Below are 19,315 nucleotides of genomic sequence, written 5' to 3'. Positions count from 1 at the left end.
AACAGAAACCGCGGGGCAAGAGAAGGTCAGAGAGGAGATTGGGTTTTCTGAACTGAGTGAAAACAGTCCCTATAGAAAGGCGTGGAAAAGCAAAAAGTGAGATATGGTTCTGTGGAGCACACGGGAAAAGCCCTTCAAAGCTGTTTCTTAATCCTTTTTTACCCCAGACCTCCTCCCTTCTCCTTCCCTCGGTTTAATCTCTGACACTGCATTAACATTTAAATTTTTCACAGCAATTTGAATCTAGTGTACACCACGACCACCTCGATTTATTCATTTATACTAATTACCTACTGCTGGGATGGGAGTGGATGGTTTAACCTTCTCACAGTTAATTTCTCATGATTTCTGTGAAGCTGAACCGCAGCCCCACAGGGGCAAAATCTGACCTTTTCCAATTTTATTATCAGCACCACAAACAAAAATGACACTAATCAGGGTAATGTGCTGGCACCTTTAAAAAGCACTTGATTTCATTTCAATTTGTAGTCATAGATGATAATGAATTTATTTTTAACACATGTTGCTGTTTGCTTTGTGGTGGGCTTTTTGTCTCAAACATATTCTCCAGCAGCCTGTCACTGTGCTTTATTCACTGCAGGTTTGAACAGCTGAAGCATTAAACCTGTTGCAGAGATTGCCTTTGAAGATTGTTCATTTTTCCATCCATCCAGCCACACTCGTAGCTTCAGGACAGCTTTTAGTTTTGTCGCTCCTAGAAGAGACAAAATAAAGGCTATCTGAGACAAAAGCACTTGAGTGCCTTTGAGAGCTGCATGACACTGAATGTGACTGAATGTTTCACAAAAAGAGCCAAGCGGGTGAAAGATGAGAAGCCGCAGAGATTAGACTAAGTTTTGATTAATGATTTTTTTTTTTCACTATTATTAACTTATTTACTGGAATAACAGCCATTAAGCAAGGTGGACAGGCAGGTGCAATGACATGTCTGTGGCTGAACAAAAAATGATTCACTGTAAACAAAACAGTTGGTGGACGACTTGAGGGAGTTGTAGAAACAGAGGCTATTAAAGCCACTTAATCAGTCCTGAGGGCCGGATGCCCAGATGGAGAACAAGTCCAACGACAACAACAACAACAACAACAACAACAGCAAAAAGTCCTCCAGACAAAATCCTAAAATAGGTCATTTGTCATTTGATGTCTTTATTGACAGGGCCACATCTTTTCAGAATCAGAATCAGAATCAGCCTTTATTGTCACTATACAGAAGTACAGTGAAATTACAGCTATCAACCCTCCCGTACATATACAGCATGCAGTACAATACATACAACAAGACAGACATAACAGGATGACTGGGCAATAAGAGGGGGGAGGAAAAGTGGAGAAACAAGAGGAGAGGGGAGGAATAAAAAGCAGCTCTCAGACTATGCTCCTGTGGGGGAGTACAGTGTGGGACCGGGAAAAAAACCTCAGCAACACAGGCACATATGAACACACTTTACAACTCAAAACAACTTGCACCGGGGGAGGGGGGAAAGGGGGTGGAGATGTTCCAGCACAGACAGGCAGCCAGCCGCGGCCGCAGCCATCTTCGGCGCAGCCCGCGGACACCGCTTGTCGCACTGGGGGGGTGAAAGCGGCGAAGGCGTGGGATGGGGGGGTAGGGGGGTGTGCTGCATATGTGCATGTGTGTAAGTGTCCATGGATGCATGTGTGTACATAAGCCTGGAGAGTCGCTTTGTCATCTTTTGTCAGAGTCTTCCAAAATGCATTGACATGAGACATACTGTATTCATATGATGTCAGGTGTATGAACTGCCACCTAATATGGTCAAAGTTGCTTTTTGACAGGTTAGGTGTGGTGGACACTTTGACTCAACCTGTATATTATTCCCTGACCCATCAAAACCAACCTCCATAAAAATGGAGGTAAGAGTGTCACAGAGGACAGTGAGATTATAACCTTTACATGTATCCAAATCAAACATATTCACCATGCCAATTAGACTGCCAGCGGAAACATTCTGTCTTCTTTGCTATTTTATTGCGAGTGCTAAGCCCCTGGGCATCTGGTAATTTCTCAGCACAATTAATTTGAGTAAACTTTTTTTAAAGGTCAGCACTGAATGATGGATTATGGCTTGTTTTAATTAAGATGTTTTTTCTGTGATCAAAATGAGATAGTAAGTCAACACAAATGCAAAGCCTTTTTTTTTTATAGCTATCTCCTTTGACTGGCAGGAGATTTTGAATACTTTGGGTGTATTTAGGTGGTAATTGAGGTGCAATGAATGATGCTTCACAATCCTCAATCATAGTTTTTCCCATCCCTACATGGGTTTCCTCCAAGTGCTCCCGTTTTCCCCACATGCACTCCTATGAGGTCTAAAGACATTAAGAGACATTAAGGGAATATGTGGGTGTGAACGGTTGTTTGTCTCCATATGCCAGTGGTGTGATAGACTGACGACCTGTCCACGGTGTACTCTGGCTCTTGCGTCAGCTGGGATTGACTCCAGCCGCCCTATGGCACTGAAGGATAAGCAGTATAACTAATGGATGGATGGATCTGTTTGCTCATGCTGTATGCGTGTCACTGAGGTATGAGTAACTGCACTGATGCACATTCAAATACTCTTTTATACTCTTGACTTCAAACCAATTTAGATACACAGGATAGCAAATGACAGTACCCTGAAGCAGTGTCGTATTTGTGGTTTCGAAAACCTTTTTTATATTTTCAAAAGGGCCGATGTCAATCAAAGCAAACAGCACTATGGGAGCAAAACAATCTATTCAGACCTTTCACATCTCTTCATATATTTTGGATTGAAAGGTGACTAATTAGAATGATGCTGCTTTTGGAGCTGCATGCTACAGTTTTGCTTTCTAATTTCAGATTTGTCTGACAATGGTGCAGCCCATGTGGGTGGTGTAAATGCCTGGCAGCTCACCTTCACCATGCCAGCAGAAGATCGCACATACTTATTATAAGAGAACATCCTCACAGTGTGAGATGGTACAACATGTTCAATTATTTCTTTATTTATTATTTGTCATCAAACCTTGAGGATAAGCTTTGCTTGTTTTTCATCCACTTTAAAAAAGGGCATCAATCCAGTTTACAGCACAAGATAGAATTTGACAGGATTAGCATTTGCTTTTTTTAATTTATAGAATATGACAGAACTGATTTGGGGTTTTAACAGAAGACAATACATTAAGTGCCAAAAACATAAAACATACAACAACTCTAATTTATGGTATTTGCCAAAATACAACTCAACTAAAATTACCTCACTGCAGTAACTCCCATCCATCTGCCAGGAGATTAGAATAAACATATACACATAGTGTTTACTGCAGGGTTTCTTGTACTGTACAGTAGGTGTGGTGCAGCCTGTCGCTGCTGTATTCCACCCCTGAGTGCTGGGAAGCTGATTTATAAGAGGGAGGGGCTGTGAGCTGCAATCAGCCCATTTCCATCAGTGTTATGGCTGCCTGACAACATCCAGCTGTCCCTGATGTGCCACTGAGGGCCGGTGGTGTGCTTGTCAGCTCCGCTGTTTTACTGCAGTGTTCATCCAGATGAAAACATATACACGTATACTTGCCCACGCAGTCACACATGCTGACACACATGCTCCCACAAATGCACCAAAGAAAACACTTCCTATGGTTTCAAAAAGACAGTACTGACTTTAATAAGACTAGAAACAATATAAAATGATTACAATTTTTGCACTTAAATTTTTGCATGCCACATTGCCCTTTTATTCATTCACTTGCCAATAATTCTTCACACATACAGTCTCAGTTTTTTATTACACAAATCCCAAATTTAGCATAGTGTGATTTATTTTTTCTTACTGTATTTGAAATATTTGCACATTAGTTTTATACAATACACACCAAACAATTCTCTTTCTCAATTCACCTCTGACTCTTAAAAAGCAGTTTGAAGGTGAGGACGTGGAGGACGCTTCTCCAGTGAACGAGTTTTACAAGATGGTGATGTGTTTGTGTTGACTGACTGAGACTGAGAGCGCACACAATCAGAGCACTGACTCACCAGAGCATCAGTGCTGTGCTTCATTGTACCATCTCTCCCTGCCCTTTTCCTGATGTGGCCTCTCCAGCTGCTCCTGCTAACTTATGATACAGTATAATGACAGAGTAAAGTGATGTCGCACACTCGTAGCCTTTGATGTTAGAAAATCTTAATTTAATAAAGTTAAACAGACATGACCAACGTTTCGACAGAAGTCTTTTGAAGAAGACTTTTGTCGTTACGAGTGTGCGACATCACTTTACTCCGTCAGTCTGTTGTCCCTGCACCTCATCCACGCCGGTGTGCGCTCTCCCCCAGGACTCTTATGATATAATGACATTGCACTGTAACCTGATAAATTGTGAATACAGCTGGCTGAACCTGATTTTGCTTCAACTCCATGTACTGGGCGTCCACCATGCAGCTGGGGCAAAGCATAATAGCAAACAATGAAGTATAATCATTCTTCTATAGAGAGTTAATTGGAGTGACTAAGATTAAATGAATAACACTGTTTTTCCAGAGGAGAAAACATGTTCTTGAATTAATAACACAGTGCTCAGTGCTATTCCTGACTGCTGGCTCTCTTATACATGCTGCTATCTGTCAGTTATAAATTGTACCATAATAGATGGATATGCCTTGACCCTCTATATCGTATATTTAAAGGTAATCAATTGTAATTCAGATGTTTTGTGATCGTATTTCTCCTCTTCTTTGCTTCTAAGACTTGAGCTAGAGGCTGTAATCAGCGGACTGGTGGGCACACTGTGAATATAACCGTTTCTAATGTCTTAACCATGGTTAAATTCTGTTTTCTTGGCAATTTCATTTTTAGACAGAGCTTGAAATAAAAAATGTGTTTTTCCGGTCTGGCAGGCTGACAGTGTAGACATTTATTGATTTTTTCCCATTTAATGCATTCAAGATATAATACTACAGCTCCACTCAGCTGAGGAACCTGTCTATCTTTATCTTACCAAGCATAAAATAACAGCTTACATTTCATTTGGAGCATTGTTGCCACATCTCTCTGCACAAAGATACCAGAAAGCCTGTTAAATTGTTAATGTACATTCTTACAACTATGTATTATAGGTGCGTAACGTTTAAAGCTTTTTTATGGGGTGCAAAATTGTCACCTTTCAGTGCAGATCATCATTTTTGTATCCAAGTAGGTCATTTGTGTGATTTGTGTAGGTCTGATGAGTTTGAGGTGGGGGGGTTGGGGTTCTACTGAATGACAGTGTTATGGGGAAATGGCAATCACACCTTCTGAGTTGTTAAAAGAAACCTTCCTGGTTCACACCCCTGATGAGTTTGCACCCCCATTGCTTTATTTGCAGGTCAATATGTATTGACACTGATGTAAACAAGTTTAAACAGATGCAATTCCAGTCCACTGACATCAGAAGCAAGAAACTTGGCAGACAATGGTAATTTGGCAGACAACTAAAGCAATGGGATTTAACCATTGGGGGGAAATGATGTTAATTGAAATGCAGTGTCATTTGGCAAACTGCTGATCTGAGAAAAGTAATAAATGAAGAATCAAATAGTTCTTAACATCTTCTCACTGTCGTTTTATCTCCCGTTGTGATCCAACCGACAGTTGGCGTTTAGTTGCCCCCCAGAAGGAACCTTGTTCAAAAGCGAAGACACTATTCCCTTATGCTCCAACAGAGGGGCACTGATCACAGTCTAATCAGATTTAAATGGTTGTAAAATGAACCAGTGCAACCAGACTATCAATCCTGCCCCTTTCTTTCCCCTGAAACACCACATCATGTTGCTGTGGTGGCAGCACTCCAGAGCTGATACAAAATCCAAACCGCTCATATTCTACACACTTAAGCTCATACCTTTTCTGATCTACAGTACAGTACCATGGACTTTGTCAGCGCATTTTGTCCCCTTACTTTATGGTTGACATACACACTGTACACGGAGCTCTTGCCCTAGGAAGTCTCTAGGACTTTCAGGATTTCAATAATCACATGTAATTTTGAGTCTTGTTCAAAAGAAATGTTCTCTACACTGTCTTCAGAGATTTATTAGCTTGGTACATTCAGGGTGCTTATTTGACAGAGCACCCATGTTAGACACATATAATCACAGTGGTGGTGATTGGTACAGAAGATGAAGACAGAGTGCCCTTTCTTCATTCTCATCAGTGATAGATAGAGGAGTGAAAATGACAGAGCGTGCTGTGGGAGGGTAAAAGGCCAGTCTCAGCCTCTGGGTTTCCTTATGCCTGGAGCTAGACTGATCAACACAAACACTGATCAAATACTCAGCGGCTGTGTCCCAAAATTGTGCTTGTTACACCCATATCTTTTGGTGCAGATGATCACAGGGTTATTGCCAGGCTTGCAGGATGTAGCTCGTCCTGATGTTGTCACCCGAGGTGACTCACAAAGTGCAACACGTCCAGTGCTGAGGAAGAACCCTGGGCTTGTTCACGAGCAGAGGTTTCTCTCCTCTCTTCACCTTGAATATCATAGCACACAGTTTGAAAGAGGATGTTTTTCATCATGCCGCAGACGTATTAACAGGGGTATTTCTAAATACCTCAGGCTTTTGAAAAGACGCGCTGCGCGGCTGCTTATTGTGCGTGTTGTTTGTGCTTAATTCATACTCGGCGTCTGCAGCAGATTGCCTCACAGGGGCAGATTGCAGACATTTGAATTAAAGCTGCAAAACTATTAAAAATGTATGGTCTGTGTATGAATGCATGACCTATATTTTCCATGAAAATAAATAAATAAACAGGGGTTTAGGGAGGATGATGCAAATCTTCAGAAGTGGGACACACACTGAGCTAATGACATTATAACAATAAAGCATTCAGATTTCACACCGAGAGCATAATGGAGACCAATCCTGTCTTACTCATTCCCTCACCTACTCCTTTCCTCTTACCACCGTCATCACTCCACCTCACTACACCTCAATACCGCCTATCTGTATCATGCTTATGTCTGAATTGGCCTCCCTTAGTTCAGGTGAACATTGTGACTCACCTCTCTGTGCACGTCGTCCAGCCAGCGCAGAGAATACTTTGGCTTTCATGTAGTGGTGTGTTTTTCAAACACCAGGAGGCTGACACAAGGTGGCTTTTGGAGTCTTTCTCTCATTGACGGTGATGTGTCCTCCCTCCTTCATTCTGTCCTTAACCCACGTCAAGCCAGCCCCCCATTCCCCCTTACAGCCCCCACCTCTGTCTGCCTCCTTCTGTTGTCTCAGTTGATTTCTTCTTCACTCTGCCATTCAGAAGATGTCAGGCACCACGGCAGTGAGAATAAAGGCCACTGGTTTCTGTTGCTTCATGATGAACTGTCGATGTCTCGCTGAAGCAGCCTCTAAAATTCACTGAGAGAGAAAAGAAAGTGGGAAAAAAAACAAACCCATCAACTACAAACAGAAACTGATTTGTGCAAAACTTTTGCCGGCTGAGTTGTTGAGCCCGAGCCGCAGCAGCCGTTCTTGTTAAGAGAAATACAAAGCAAAAATCTCTGACTGTTTGGAAGACGACCAAAGGGATTGTGAGTCAAGGCATTAACATCAATTTGTCATTTAGATCCTGTGTGCACGAAAAGGTCACCTTGTTATCTCTCACATGGTCTCTGGTGACATTAGTGTTGGGTCTGAAATCTGTCCATAGACCACTGAACCAGGGACGTAACACTGACCCAGGCTCTGTGATGGGAGACTAACCTTTTACCTCGTGTTTTCTGCAAAGGCCATTCTGTCTCTAAAGCAACTCATAAACCAGCATTTCTTACCCCAGTGTGTGTGCCTGTGCTGTGTGTAGCCATGTATGTGTCTGTCTCTGCCTGTGTGTGTGTGTCTAAGTCCAGGCAAGGCTGTTGGCTGTTTATATGAAGCAGAAGAGTGTATCCATGCTGAAATGACTAATTGGGAAATATAGTGTACAACATCATTTGATGCACCAAGCAACTTATTCCCTCTGCATGAATAACTTCAGGTTTATGCCCTAAATACCTTACTTATGTAGCTTCTTACACTATCACAGCCAGTGTATTATTCATTTTAAACCCAGTGCTAAATAATGAGAATTTCTACACAGCACTATGCTTTTTTTTTGTTGTTGTTTCTTGTTTCTTGTGTGCATCGTGTGAGGGGCTTCCTCCCCCTCCTTCTCCACCTCTGCACTGGCTATACTGCCACAAGCTTGGCATCAAAAAGGCCATTAAAGAGGCTTCTTCTAAATGAACTTGACAGCATAGCCAACGTGTGGTGATATGGGTGGACATGCAAATCAATATTTCACATCATCAGCCACTGGTTGGTGGAGCATGGGGACAGGATGACGAGGTGTGGCCAATGCTGTCAGTGATTTGCAAGAGAAGTCAAGGAAGTCCTGTTGGAGCTTATAGTGGCTGCATTTTACACTCGTACAATAGGAATTGTTCAGGTAATGAAAAGCCGCGCTATCAGCACAGAGCATTCTCTGTTTCAGTGCTGAATCCACATTCAATCACTCTGCTCTGCGGCATTTCGGCTCACAGTTTGCAGGAAGATGAGTTGGAGGTTGTTGATCACAGTGAAATGACATCTGTGTTTTGTTTATCCACCCATACACGCCATAACTGTTTGCAGCCTCACTGTAGAAAGAAAGGATCAGTGTAAGCAAAGCAGATGGAGGGCATATGGAAGGAAAGACAATTCCCCCCTCATTGAATCGTAGCATTTAGTGCTACAGAGTGGCTAGGCAATGTGTCACAACAGCAGCAGCACTGTCGATGCAGCCTGGCAGCCGTATGAACAGCAAACATGTCATTCAGTTGTAAATCATGTTACATGCAAGGTCACCTTGTGTAAAGGTTGTGAAGGAGGAGGAAATGAGCTGAGGGTGTAATTCATCTCTCCATGTCACAGATACTGCATATATCACACGCTGGGAATCGAAGCACATTCAGTTGAACTCATAGATAACACAAACACAAACATAGCACAGATGTCTATATTTATGAGCCTATTAAACCATGCATAAAAGACTGTCAATTCTAAGTTTATCGCAGTAAATCATACACTGTAAATTTCACTTCTCACTGCAGCAGTGTGAAAAGCATAATCTAGTATTGATTAGTTAATAAGATGAAGTAATATCAACCAAATTAAAAATAACTAATCAAACACACATATGCAGATGGAGCGCTGTGTGTCCTACAGGACGTGTAGCTGGGATCTTCTGATTGGCCCCCCTCAATCTCCGTCCTTGTTTGACTTTGAACTCCAAGCCATGTTCCCTCAAGGATACATGTCTTAGCATAATACAGACGGCTTAGGAGTCATTGAGATGTGGTCCCTCTACTCCTATAGACAGACGCTGCCAGGCTAGGAATCCCCCCCCCCCCCACACTCCCCCATTAGTAGCTTGTTGCCAGCACAATGCCAACCCTGTGCTTCTCCAGCTTTGGTACCCTTGACCGTTGACTCTCATTCACACCTCCCTCCCCCCTATAGACACAGAGGATACAGTCAGACAGTGTACTGTATGGTTCGACCATCCTATATGGTGACATTACATGTAACAATGATAGAAGGACTATGCAAGGGACACAGTGCATCATCACTCCCTCCTTTTCCAATAAACCACATTTTCTATGATCAACAAATATCAGTCCTTTGCTGAGAGCTGTGCCAGATACAGGGAGACAGGCAAGGTCAAATCCATCCCCACAGTCCCCAGCTGGCACTAACCCCAGTGACAAGGGTGTTTGGGAGAGGGCGACGTTTTCAGGCTGGATGCACAATTTGTCCACTGTTTACTCTCCTGTCCATTTGCATCACCGACAGTAGACCTGAGTGACATAAACATGAAGCCACTGTCACAGAGTGCTATTGCGGGTTTTTTTTTTTTTTGTCTTCTATTCATTCTTGGTAAGCCTTGAAATACTCTAATTCTGAATTTAATGCTTGAATAATTTCACAAGATAGTTGTGCGGTGTTGGCATGTACACATACAATGGTGTCTTTGTATTACAAAGATGTTTCATGGACGTTATTCGTTCTGTACTTAAACCCTATTGTAAACCAAGGTTTCTGTATGAAGAAGTAGTTTGAAAAATGTGCTCACTCCAAAGTTAGATGTGAAGATTGATTGGCTTAGCTTGAAGACCAGTAGCACTGGAAAACAGTTAGGTTGGCCTGTATAGCTGAAGTATGGATAACCCCGATTACGGCCACAAGCCAAAACGCCCCTGTCTAATAAAGTTCTTGTATATACTGCAAGTGTGAGCGCTTCAGGCTGCAGTGACTTCCTGGAGCCCAGCCAAAACATTGCCTACCACACAACTACACAACATTCCCTCCAGCTTGATGTTCTTATAGCTAGTAGACAAGACAATGTGATAATTAGTGAGCTTTAAAGATGCTGGAGGAATTGTCTTTAACCTTTGGACAGAGCAGAGCTAGCTGCTTCCCACTGCTTCTAATCTTTATACTAAACTAAGATAACCTGTATAGATCTTCTCAACTACCTCTGGGCAAGAAAGTAAATACACTGAGTGCTTTTCCCAAGATGTTAAACTATTTCTTCAGCTCTAAAACCAAGCCATGACCTTCAAAACAGCTAGATTGCAATCTCTTTACAAGAGCATTTAGATTCAGAATTTATGTGACACAAATTGGGAATTGGAAGTGCACTTGTTGATTTGCATTTTTTCTCTTGCCAAATGTTTCAAAACGTGGCAGCGTATGAACACAGGAGTGTTGGAACTCCGTGTTCCCGCTTCTCTCCGCATTGTTCTGCTCCTCACAGGCGTCTTTGAAATAAATGTCAGTGAAATTAGCAAGGACTTTTTACGCTGTACGTAACCCATCTGAGCAGATTATCAAGATACAAAACTGTGAAATTAGCTCACTGAAGGCGCAGTGTTTCACATTAAATGCTTCCAGGAAAAGCCCTAATCCAGTGATTTCAATCAGCTGCTTTACTGGGTTATAATGTTTCAATCTTTAATGTCACTCCAGCAGCTTTATTTTCAATTTCATGAGATCAGTGCATCAGGAAAATAACAATCTGTGTGCACACTTGGATATGCTAATTTAATATTCAGGTATGCTAATGAGGATGTCTAGTCCTATATCATATATTACATAAGCACAACAGGGTTCCTCAACCCTGCTAGCAAACATATAGTCACACCTGATGATGAACAGAATGACCTGATTTCCAGTATCTCCAGAGACATCTGTGCAGATGAAGGAGCGCAGTGCATCAGGCCTCCATTTCCCTTCTTCTACAACCTGTCATGGAATCAATCTTGCCTTTAGATGTGCTCCCTATAGGGAATGAATCAGAGAAGGTGCAGTGGTTTAACCTTCCCCGTCTTTCTCTTTCTATTTCTATCTGTGAAAGTATCTATCCATCCTTATGTTTTGTCATCCTTTCTTTTCTTCCTCCTTGGAGATTAGCTCTATTTCCTTCCTCTCATGCTGACTTTCTTTCTGTCTCTCTTTCTCTCCCTCCCTCCTTCCCTCCCTCTCTCTCTTTTATCTCTCCTTGTCTTCTCCTCCCCCCTCTCTCTCTCCCCTGTCTTGGTAGCGCAGCAGCTCTCGGAGCTGAGGGACTATGATTAGGACAGAAGAGAACTGGCTGTAAGACAGAGACAAACTCAGAACTGGGTCATCATTGTTTCTGTGTGAGGGCCCGCTCTGCAGATAAAAAGCTTGAAGACAAGAGGAGCAAACGATGCTCAATACAGCACCGGGAGCCTTAGACATTTCTGGGCTACAGAAATACTCATGCAAAGGAGGAATCGGAACAGCACCGCAGAATTTATGTAATAAGAGCTGAATAAAACATGCTGCTGGCCCGCTTTTCTATATCTGAACCCTTCAAGTTAGTAATCATCCATTGGTGGGCTATAGCTGCATGGCAGCACAGCTACAAAGGAGCGCGGCGGTCATGAAGCACAAGACAGGGAAAACCTTAGCTGTCACAGGGTAATAGTATTTTGACACTGATCATCGTTTTTCTCCTGCTCTCTCATGCTCTATCTCCTTCTTGTCCTCTCTGCAGTCATCTCTCTCTCTGTCTTCCACCCCTTCAGCAGACAGTCTAACAGGGTCTGTCCCACTGGCCGACCATTCAGCACTCATCATGCGCATCATTTCCTCTCATCATTCCCCCCGGTGTGCTTCTTCCATCTCCTCTGGCCTATTCACTCGCCATCAACCACTCTCCATAAACCCTTTCAGTCTGTGGATGTGTGTTGGTGCCTCAGTGTGTCGTACGTAGGGACGGCTATGCATAGTATTACATGTAAAACACATCTACATAATGTTTACAGGCGTGTTTGTGTGTCTGTGTGACAGTGTATGGTATTATCACAGAAAGAAACACAGTGTGCCTTAAGGAAGAAAAGAAAGTGTCATTTTAAAATAAACAGAGGTGAGCACTTGAATCATACCATCACGCAAGTTGTGGCTTTAGCTATTGTTTCATGCGTCATGTGTTGGGAGCAACAAGTATCTCACCGTGGATTTCTGCCATCACAACTTTACTCTACTTACTGCTGCTGATAGCAGCTACTCTCTTTTTGCTAATTTGAGTGCAGCTGAATTTGTTCTCCAAAAAGGGGCAAACAGCATTTACTGTACTCTTAGCGGCTCCATTAGCTGGCAATGTCTCTAGAATAAATTAGCCCAAGAGGATGAAGAGCCTTTATGCTGCATGGGACGTATTAATTATTTCTCATTTCCCACAAACATTATATCAAATGGAATATCCTGAACTGACATGATGTAGATGATGTTCCTGTGTTGTGGTTGGCCCGAACACCAAATGTAATAATGGACACGACGACAACAAGTTATTTGCATTGCCGTGTTTAGTGAAAACATGAATAAATGAATGAAAAGCAGATTCCAAGCAGGAACCGGCTAAATCTGCTCAGCACAGGTGCTTGTCAATCAGTGGAAATTAGAAACAAAACAAAATAGGCTATTACATTTGTGTCTTTCTCCGGTGGGAAACATTTTATGTCTGTTGCTTGTGTCAAACCCTTATTGCAAATCAGATTCAGCGGTGCCTTGCCCTACTTTCCAAACCATCGAGGAGCAAATAATCAGCCCGAGCTGAGGATTTGCCTGGCAGTCTCTCAAACGTGGATGCTTGCGAAACATCCTTTCCTACAAGTGCTGGGTTTCACTCGGAGCCTTTCAAGTGTGTGTTTGTGGCTGGTGGGAAGAATACCGAGACTTCTACTGCCATCTAGAGTGGAACCGCAGGCGGTTCATGCTGCAGAGCTGTGTGGGTAGAGGAGACTCAGACTTCTACTAATGTTTATATCACTAAATGATTTGCATATAATACATCAAGCCACATAGCTCAAACTGTATATATTCACTTCATAGGTCACTACTTATCATTATCCCATGTGTCTATGTATTTATTTAAACTGATTGCAATATTTACTCCAGCAGTCATTTGTCTTTTATGGACTTTTTCCTTCTCTGCTTTTGCTTCTCCGCCTCCTTCCTAGTCGATCCCACTCACAGAGGTAATGCCAGAGCAGTTCCTGGTGCCAGACATTGCCCAGAGGTTTATAAATGAACTACTTGTTGTTCAGAGTGTGGGAAGATTTTTCTTTTTATTATACAAGTAAACCGAACACCCGCTACCAGAAAAAAAAAAGAGGGAGAGAAAGCCAAGGATCATCAGAGGCTTAAAACCCTTTTGATGTATTATCCACCTCATTTTTCCATTTGATTTCTTCCTCTTGTTATGAATTTCTCTCTCTTTGTAGTCTGTGCTATGCTTCTACCACCCAGTTCAAAATATCCCGGCCACTATTTGCAGATTGTGTTCCACAATGATTCGTCTAATCACCATTTTCATCTTGCTTTAATTAAACCCTTTATTGGACAGAGACACGGGCCATTATGCTCTCTATATTTCAGAGAGAATGGATTGGAAGATGACTAATACCTTATGCTGACCTTTCTCAATCGCTGCCTGCTGGCAAGGCTATGCAGAGCAATTTCACCAACATATTTATCTCATCCATTGCACACCTTAGACTTAATCCTAACAGCCTTTTCATTAGCCTTTTAATTGAGCAGCACAGCGAGTGTTAGAATGTCTCACAGCGCCTTTTGAAAAGTAGCCACATGTCAGATCCAGCCCATACACATTAATTTGAGGTTGTTAAACCCACATTAACGTCATCAATCATGCATGTTCTCTCCGTTTCCTTTTTAATCTGAATGTCTGACGTAGTAAATAACCTGCTGAATGAAAAGGAGTCTGGCGAACCATTTATATATCAGCCACGGGTGTATTATAGGGTTGGAGGGAAATGAATAAAATGACATAAACAAGAGGATTTAAAACAATGTCATTTAAAATCCTGTCTGTCATTTTGTACAGCTTGTGTAGAACACACTGCATACATTAAATACTAGAGCCACTTTCAGTATGTTGAACCGCTTCTGTAATGAAGGAGAATATTTAAAGGCTTAAATTACAGTGACATGTTTTAGATTCAGCAACCTTGACAAGACAGACCTGTGTGTGTGTGTGTGTGTGTGTGTGTACCACAGAATAACACCACTTTCTGTAGTTTGAAACTTTTTTGTCACTGTTGATCCAGACATCCAGATAATTCAATCAATCAATCAATCAGAACTTTGTGACATGCCAGGCTACAAGACAAGACTGTTGTTCACTCATGACGGACAAATATGGACACATGTGCAGACACACACGTAATCTGTATGGACTGTCTAGAGCTAAACTTCAGCTCTGTATACTACCTACTGTTGTAACCTGTTATGTCAAAATGTCATAAGAAAAAAAAAAGAAAGAAAAAATGTTATGTCAAAATGTAAAAAGCAAAGAAAAGATTATGATGAAGAAAATGTATTCTGTGGGTAATGGGGGCGGGACTAGATAAGCTTTTGCTTCTCCCGCTTTCCCTTTCGGCCATGTGTATTGTATTATTTGAACTAAGATGAAGTGTGATGATGATGATTTAATCGACATGCCCGAAATAAACAAATAAATAATCAGACTTTATTTATAGAGCACTTTTCATACAAATGAAATGTACCACAAAGTACTTTAGACCATAAAAGCAGACAAAACAAAGCAAAAATAAAACCCAAAGTCACGGAACTACACACACAGACACAGACACACACACACACACACACACACACACACACACACACACACACACACACACACACACACACTCATAGAGCTTAAAACTCTCAACAGTTTGCTGTGAGGAAACACCAGGGACTGGATAGAACCAAATAAATAAAATGAACTAAAAGTTAGCATAAGTGCAGAGACATGATGAACTATAATTATACAATAAATAGACTAAGACTAAAAAGACTATAAATACATAAATAAATAAATACAAATAAAATAATAATAATAATAAAAAAACACTAAAAATCGATAAATAAAAGGATAGGAAAACTAATAAAATAGTAAAACCTATAAGTAAAATCTAATCAAAATGGGCCGTAATAACAAAAGGCTGCTTCGCCGTTAGTTTTGGTTCTGACTTTAGGTATTAATAAAAGGCCTCTATCTGAAGACCTGAGAGTTCTGGAACCAATAAAATAATCTTAAAATCTTAATTGCTGTACATCCCTTGCTCTGTATGAATAACAGGATCTAATCACAATCACCTTATAACCAACCCAAAGAGGCATTCTCATCCGTACACACATATTCAAGACAACAGCGTGAGGTGTGTGAGAGTGCCAGTAGATGGCAGTACTTCCCCAGCTTGTGTGACCTGGCCGTGAGTGCAGTGTGAATATACCAGGGACAAAGGTCAAATAACACAGCAGTGTTGACCAGGAGGGGGTCAACATATAAATATCTCTGGGGACTTTCTCAAGTGCCCAATGCCGCTGCTTAGTGTGAGATTTGCCAGAGGAAAAGGCAGAATTCCCATTTCCACCTCAGCAAAATGAAATCAGAAGCCCCTGGGATTTGACTCCGACCTTCCTGCTCCCACTGCTGCTGAGTGATTACTGAAATACAAGAGGCTAGAAGGTGTGCGCCTGTTATTAGCTACATAATGCTTAACAGCACACACAGCTAAATGAAAATCCAAATGTGAGATGATTTACATATATTAATAACTATTATGTTCTAATTAACATCTCACTATCTGCCTCATTAACTGTGATTTAGAGTCTCAGGGAGCAGACAGGCAGTCACAGGCGCACAGGGGGATTATTACAACAGGAAAATACAATAGCTCCCGCATCAGGCAACAATCCTTTGCTCTGTACAGTGTAATATAAAACTAAATGACAATCTTGTTTGTTTAACGTTCAGTGGACAGGAATTCTTTTGGTTCTCTTCAGACCTGCATGCATTTTATTGGCTTGTGTGGGATTTGGGCAGGAAACCAGAGCTAATGCCCCCTCTCCCACTTCAAACGGATGCCAGGCACCCTTAAATGTCATGGGGTGGTTAGAGAGTTGAAGGAGGTAGGAGGAGGAGGAGGAGGAGGAGGAGGGTGTTGAGGAGTGAGAAGCTGGGGCTCACAGGGTGAAAGAGAGAAAACCAGCCACACCGGGCTGGCCTCGGAGCTTATCAGTGTGTGCTGGATGTAGCTTTACAGAGGCTGCTAAGGCAAACCAGATGCAGCGGAGCTCGCTCTGTGCCACTATGTGTCAGGTACAGCTTGGGTCAACCCGAGGCGTCCTGGAGGTGTAGGAAGAGGCCACTGCAGAGTTCAAAACCCACTGCAGATGTTCCTCACTAGCGTACAGTAGAGCGTCGGATCCTGCGGTTAATCCTCTTGACTCGACAGCATATTTGAAAAGTTTCGAAGGTTTTCATAATGTCACTTCAATTACTCACCCCGATGGATTTCTTCTGCCTTTTAGATTGACAACTTGCAGCGGTTTATAGCTGGAGTATCAAAGCCTGTTGGTGTGTGTTCTGGGGTGTGTTCGTCACTGAGAATCCCACGGTGTCTTTCTACTCTCGCCAGCAGCAGTGTTTATAGGATTTTGTCTCATTTTCTCCAGTGTTAATTTATTTCCATAAAGGCAGCCATGACACATTCTCTCCTCTGCCTTCTGTCTCTGTGTGGCTTGACTTTGCTGAGCTATGAATTTCTCTGCCCGTCTCTCTGTGCTGAATGGAAGAATAGACCGGATTGACCCCGGTCCCTGCTGCATGGTTATTTTGACAATGAGCATGATCATCATTGTAAATTTCTCTCCGTCTCTTCCTCTCCGTGTCTCCTCTCTCTCCGTCTCCCTCAGCCTCTCTCTGAAGCTCTACATGTGTACACCCTGTTATTGCATTATTTTGCGGTTTTGGATAACTTCTCACTATATTGTTACACTCCCTGAGGTATGTCATTATGGTTCATCTGTGTCAGTGGGTAAATGAATATGTTGTGGCACGGTTGACTTCAATTTCCCATGTCTGCAACTAAGTCTCTCAAATCTCCAGCTTGCCAGTATCATACTCCTCCCTCCCTATGGGTCTGTTTGGCAACCAGGAAAAACATCTCTCTCATCTCATCTGGATTATATGGAGCTCATTTGCCTTTGATTTCAAAACCATTAATGTACAAATATATTGGTGACTGACCTGTAACCTTTCTCATAAACTGACAAGTCAGACTGGTCTCATCACTTCTCCTCTCAGGCTCTTTGGACCTCAGGGGTCTGGGTCAGGGTTTGGTAGCGTATGTGCTGTTTTTTCTGTCAGACTTGCATGATCCACTGCCACTTAACGAGGGAGAACAAGGCTGAGAAATGAGGCATTTCCGGGCCCAAGGGTTTATTCCTGCAGCACAGTGGATTACATTACAACATACAAAGAGGAGACGTTACTCTTTTTTTTTTTTAAAGAAATCCTCTGAATGCTGTTCCAGACCTGATCTCAGTAACTAATCTGCAAAGAGGAAACTTGCAGACGTGTCTTTACGCTACGTCACATATTTTCTGACCCTATCCAGTTGTATCTGTGCTTTAAAAAAAGTGAGTCATGCTGAGTCCTCATCAGGCTTGCATTGTTGCTGAATGCTTATCACATATCCGTTGGAGCAAAGCCTCTATCTGCCGCCGTGTTTCTTCTTTTTCCTTTTCAATTTCCCTCATGCCACAAATATGATATAAAACAGGGAGATATCCAAAAAGGAAAAATAAGTGAATGTAGTCTTTGTTTGTGTTTGTTCCTTTTTTTCCCAAAAACATTTGCTCTATGAACAATGCTTACATTGAAACAGTTTGGATTACACATTGCTACTATCTACCAAGAACAAAGCAGTATATGGTGAAGCTTTGAAAAAGAACAAAGTAAAAACAGTTATGTTACTATTTGACATTCCTACCTAAAAGGCATATGTCAACAATTTATGCAGAACTTTTTTATCAACACAAAACAATATGTTCACATGGAAATATATGACTAAATAACAAAAGATGACCTGGAATTTCACATACAGGTCATTCTACAGACAGACATGAATTTTAAGTCTCAGTGGTTTCTCTCTGGCATGTCATCAGATGGCCATCACTCTCCGTCTTGGAGGGGTTTCCATGGTGACCACATCCCTTTGTGGGCAGACGGTTTGCATGGGATCAGGGTTGACCATGTGCTGCAAGAGCAGAGGGTCCTGTGGGGAGGTGAGGGTGGGTGGGGGCTGGCGAATGACAACAATCTGAGCGCTGGGTCCCTGCAGCAGGAGGTCGGTCAGCTGGTCCTGTGTAGCGTTGACCACCGGTACGCCATTCACCTCCACCAGCCTGCAAGGCCAATTACACACATAGACATCCATAAATAAAATTCAAATGTAGAGATTTTCATAAACATAAAGAATGTGTAGTACTGACCATATAACTGAAAAGCTAACGGAGAAATTTTCTCTCCACCCCTTCAAAGTTTAAAGTTTATTTGCCAAGGCTCTCACTGCAGGTGAAGGTGGAACCTATGTAATGCTTATTTAACAAGCACCAAACAATATCAAAGAATTCACAAATCACAGAGCATGAAATATTAAAGGCATCACCTTTACACAGAGCTCATTAAAATATTCCCTTCATTAGTTTTTATTTATAGCCACCCAGACAGGGCTGAAAGGGAAATAACAAACCTTTGTATTTTTTCATTCGCTGTGTAAGGAGCATTGGCACAGGTGTGATAAGTGAACACACACTAAAGCTATAAGTGTGCGAGGCCTTGTTTTACTATAATTGTGGGGTCCAAAAAACTTGGCGCCCATTATTCCTGTGGGGTCTGAAAGCTTTGTGGGGACCAAATTGGATCCC

General features: G+C 42.1%; 1 protein-coding gene and 1 long non-coding RNA gene across 3 annotated transcripts in view; one reads left to right on the top strand and one right to left on the bottom strand.

Annotated features, from left to right (window-relative positions):
• Positions 1-19,315, top strand: part of LOC146973791 (uncharacterized) — a 134,558-nt gene that overhangs the window by 62,176 nt on the left and 53,067 nt on the right. The window lies entirely within an intron of this gene.
• LOC146973792 (uncharacterized) overlaps positions 15,644-19,315 on the bottom strand; it is a 28,884-nt gene continuing 25,212 nt past the window's right edge. Inside the window, exon 15 of one of the 2 annotated variants that reach the window (XM_085800736.1) lies at positions 15,644-18,793. In XM_085800736.1, the coding sequence (XP_085656862.1) occupies positions 18,550-18,793 (244 nt within the window). In that variant the 3' untranslated portion in view covers positions 15,644-18,549. The remainder of the gene's footprint in view (positions 18,794-19,315) is intronic. The other variant, XM_085800737.1, reaches the window with a different exon arrangement.

Source organism: Trachurus japonicus, chromosome 15 (assembly GCF_045865225.1).
Source record: "Trachurus japonicus isolate A0001 chromosome 15, Traja_1.0".
Lineage (NCBI taxonomy): Eukaryota > Metazoa > Chordata > Actinopteri > Carangiformes > Carangidae > Trachurus > Trachurus japonicus.
The sequence above is the reverse complement of the archived record's forward strand: the minus strand, read 5'-3'. Positions and strand labels throughout refer to the sequence as shown.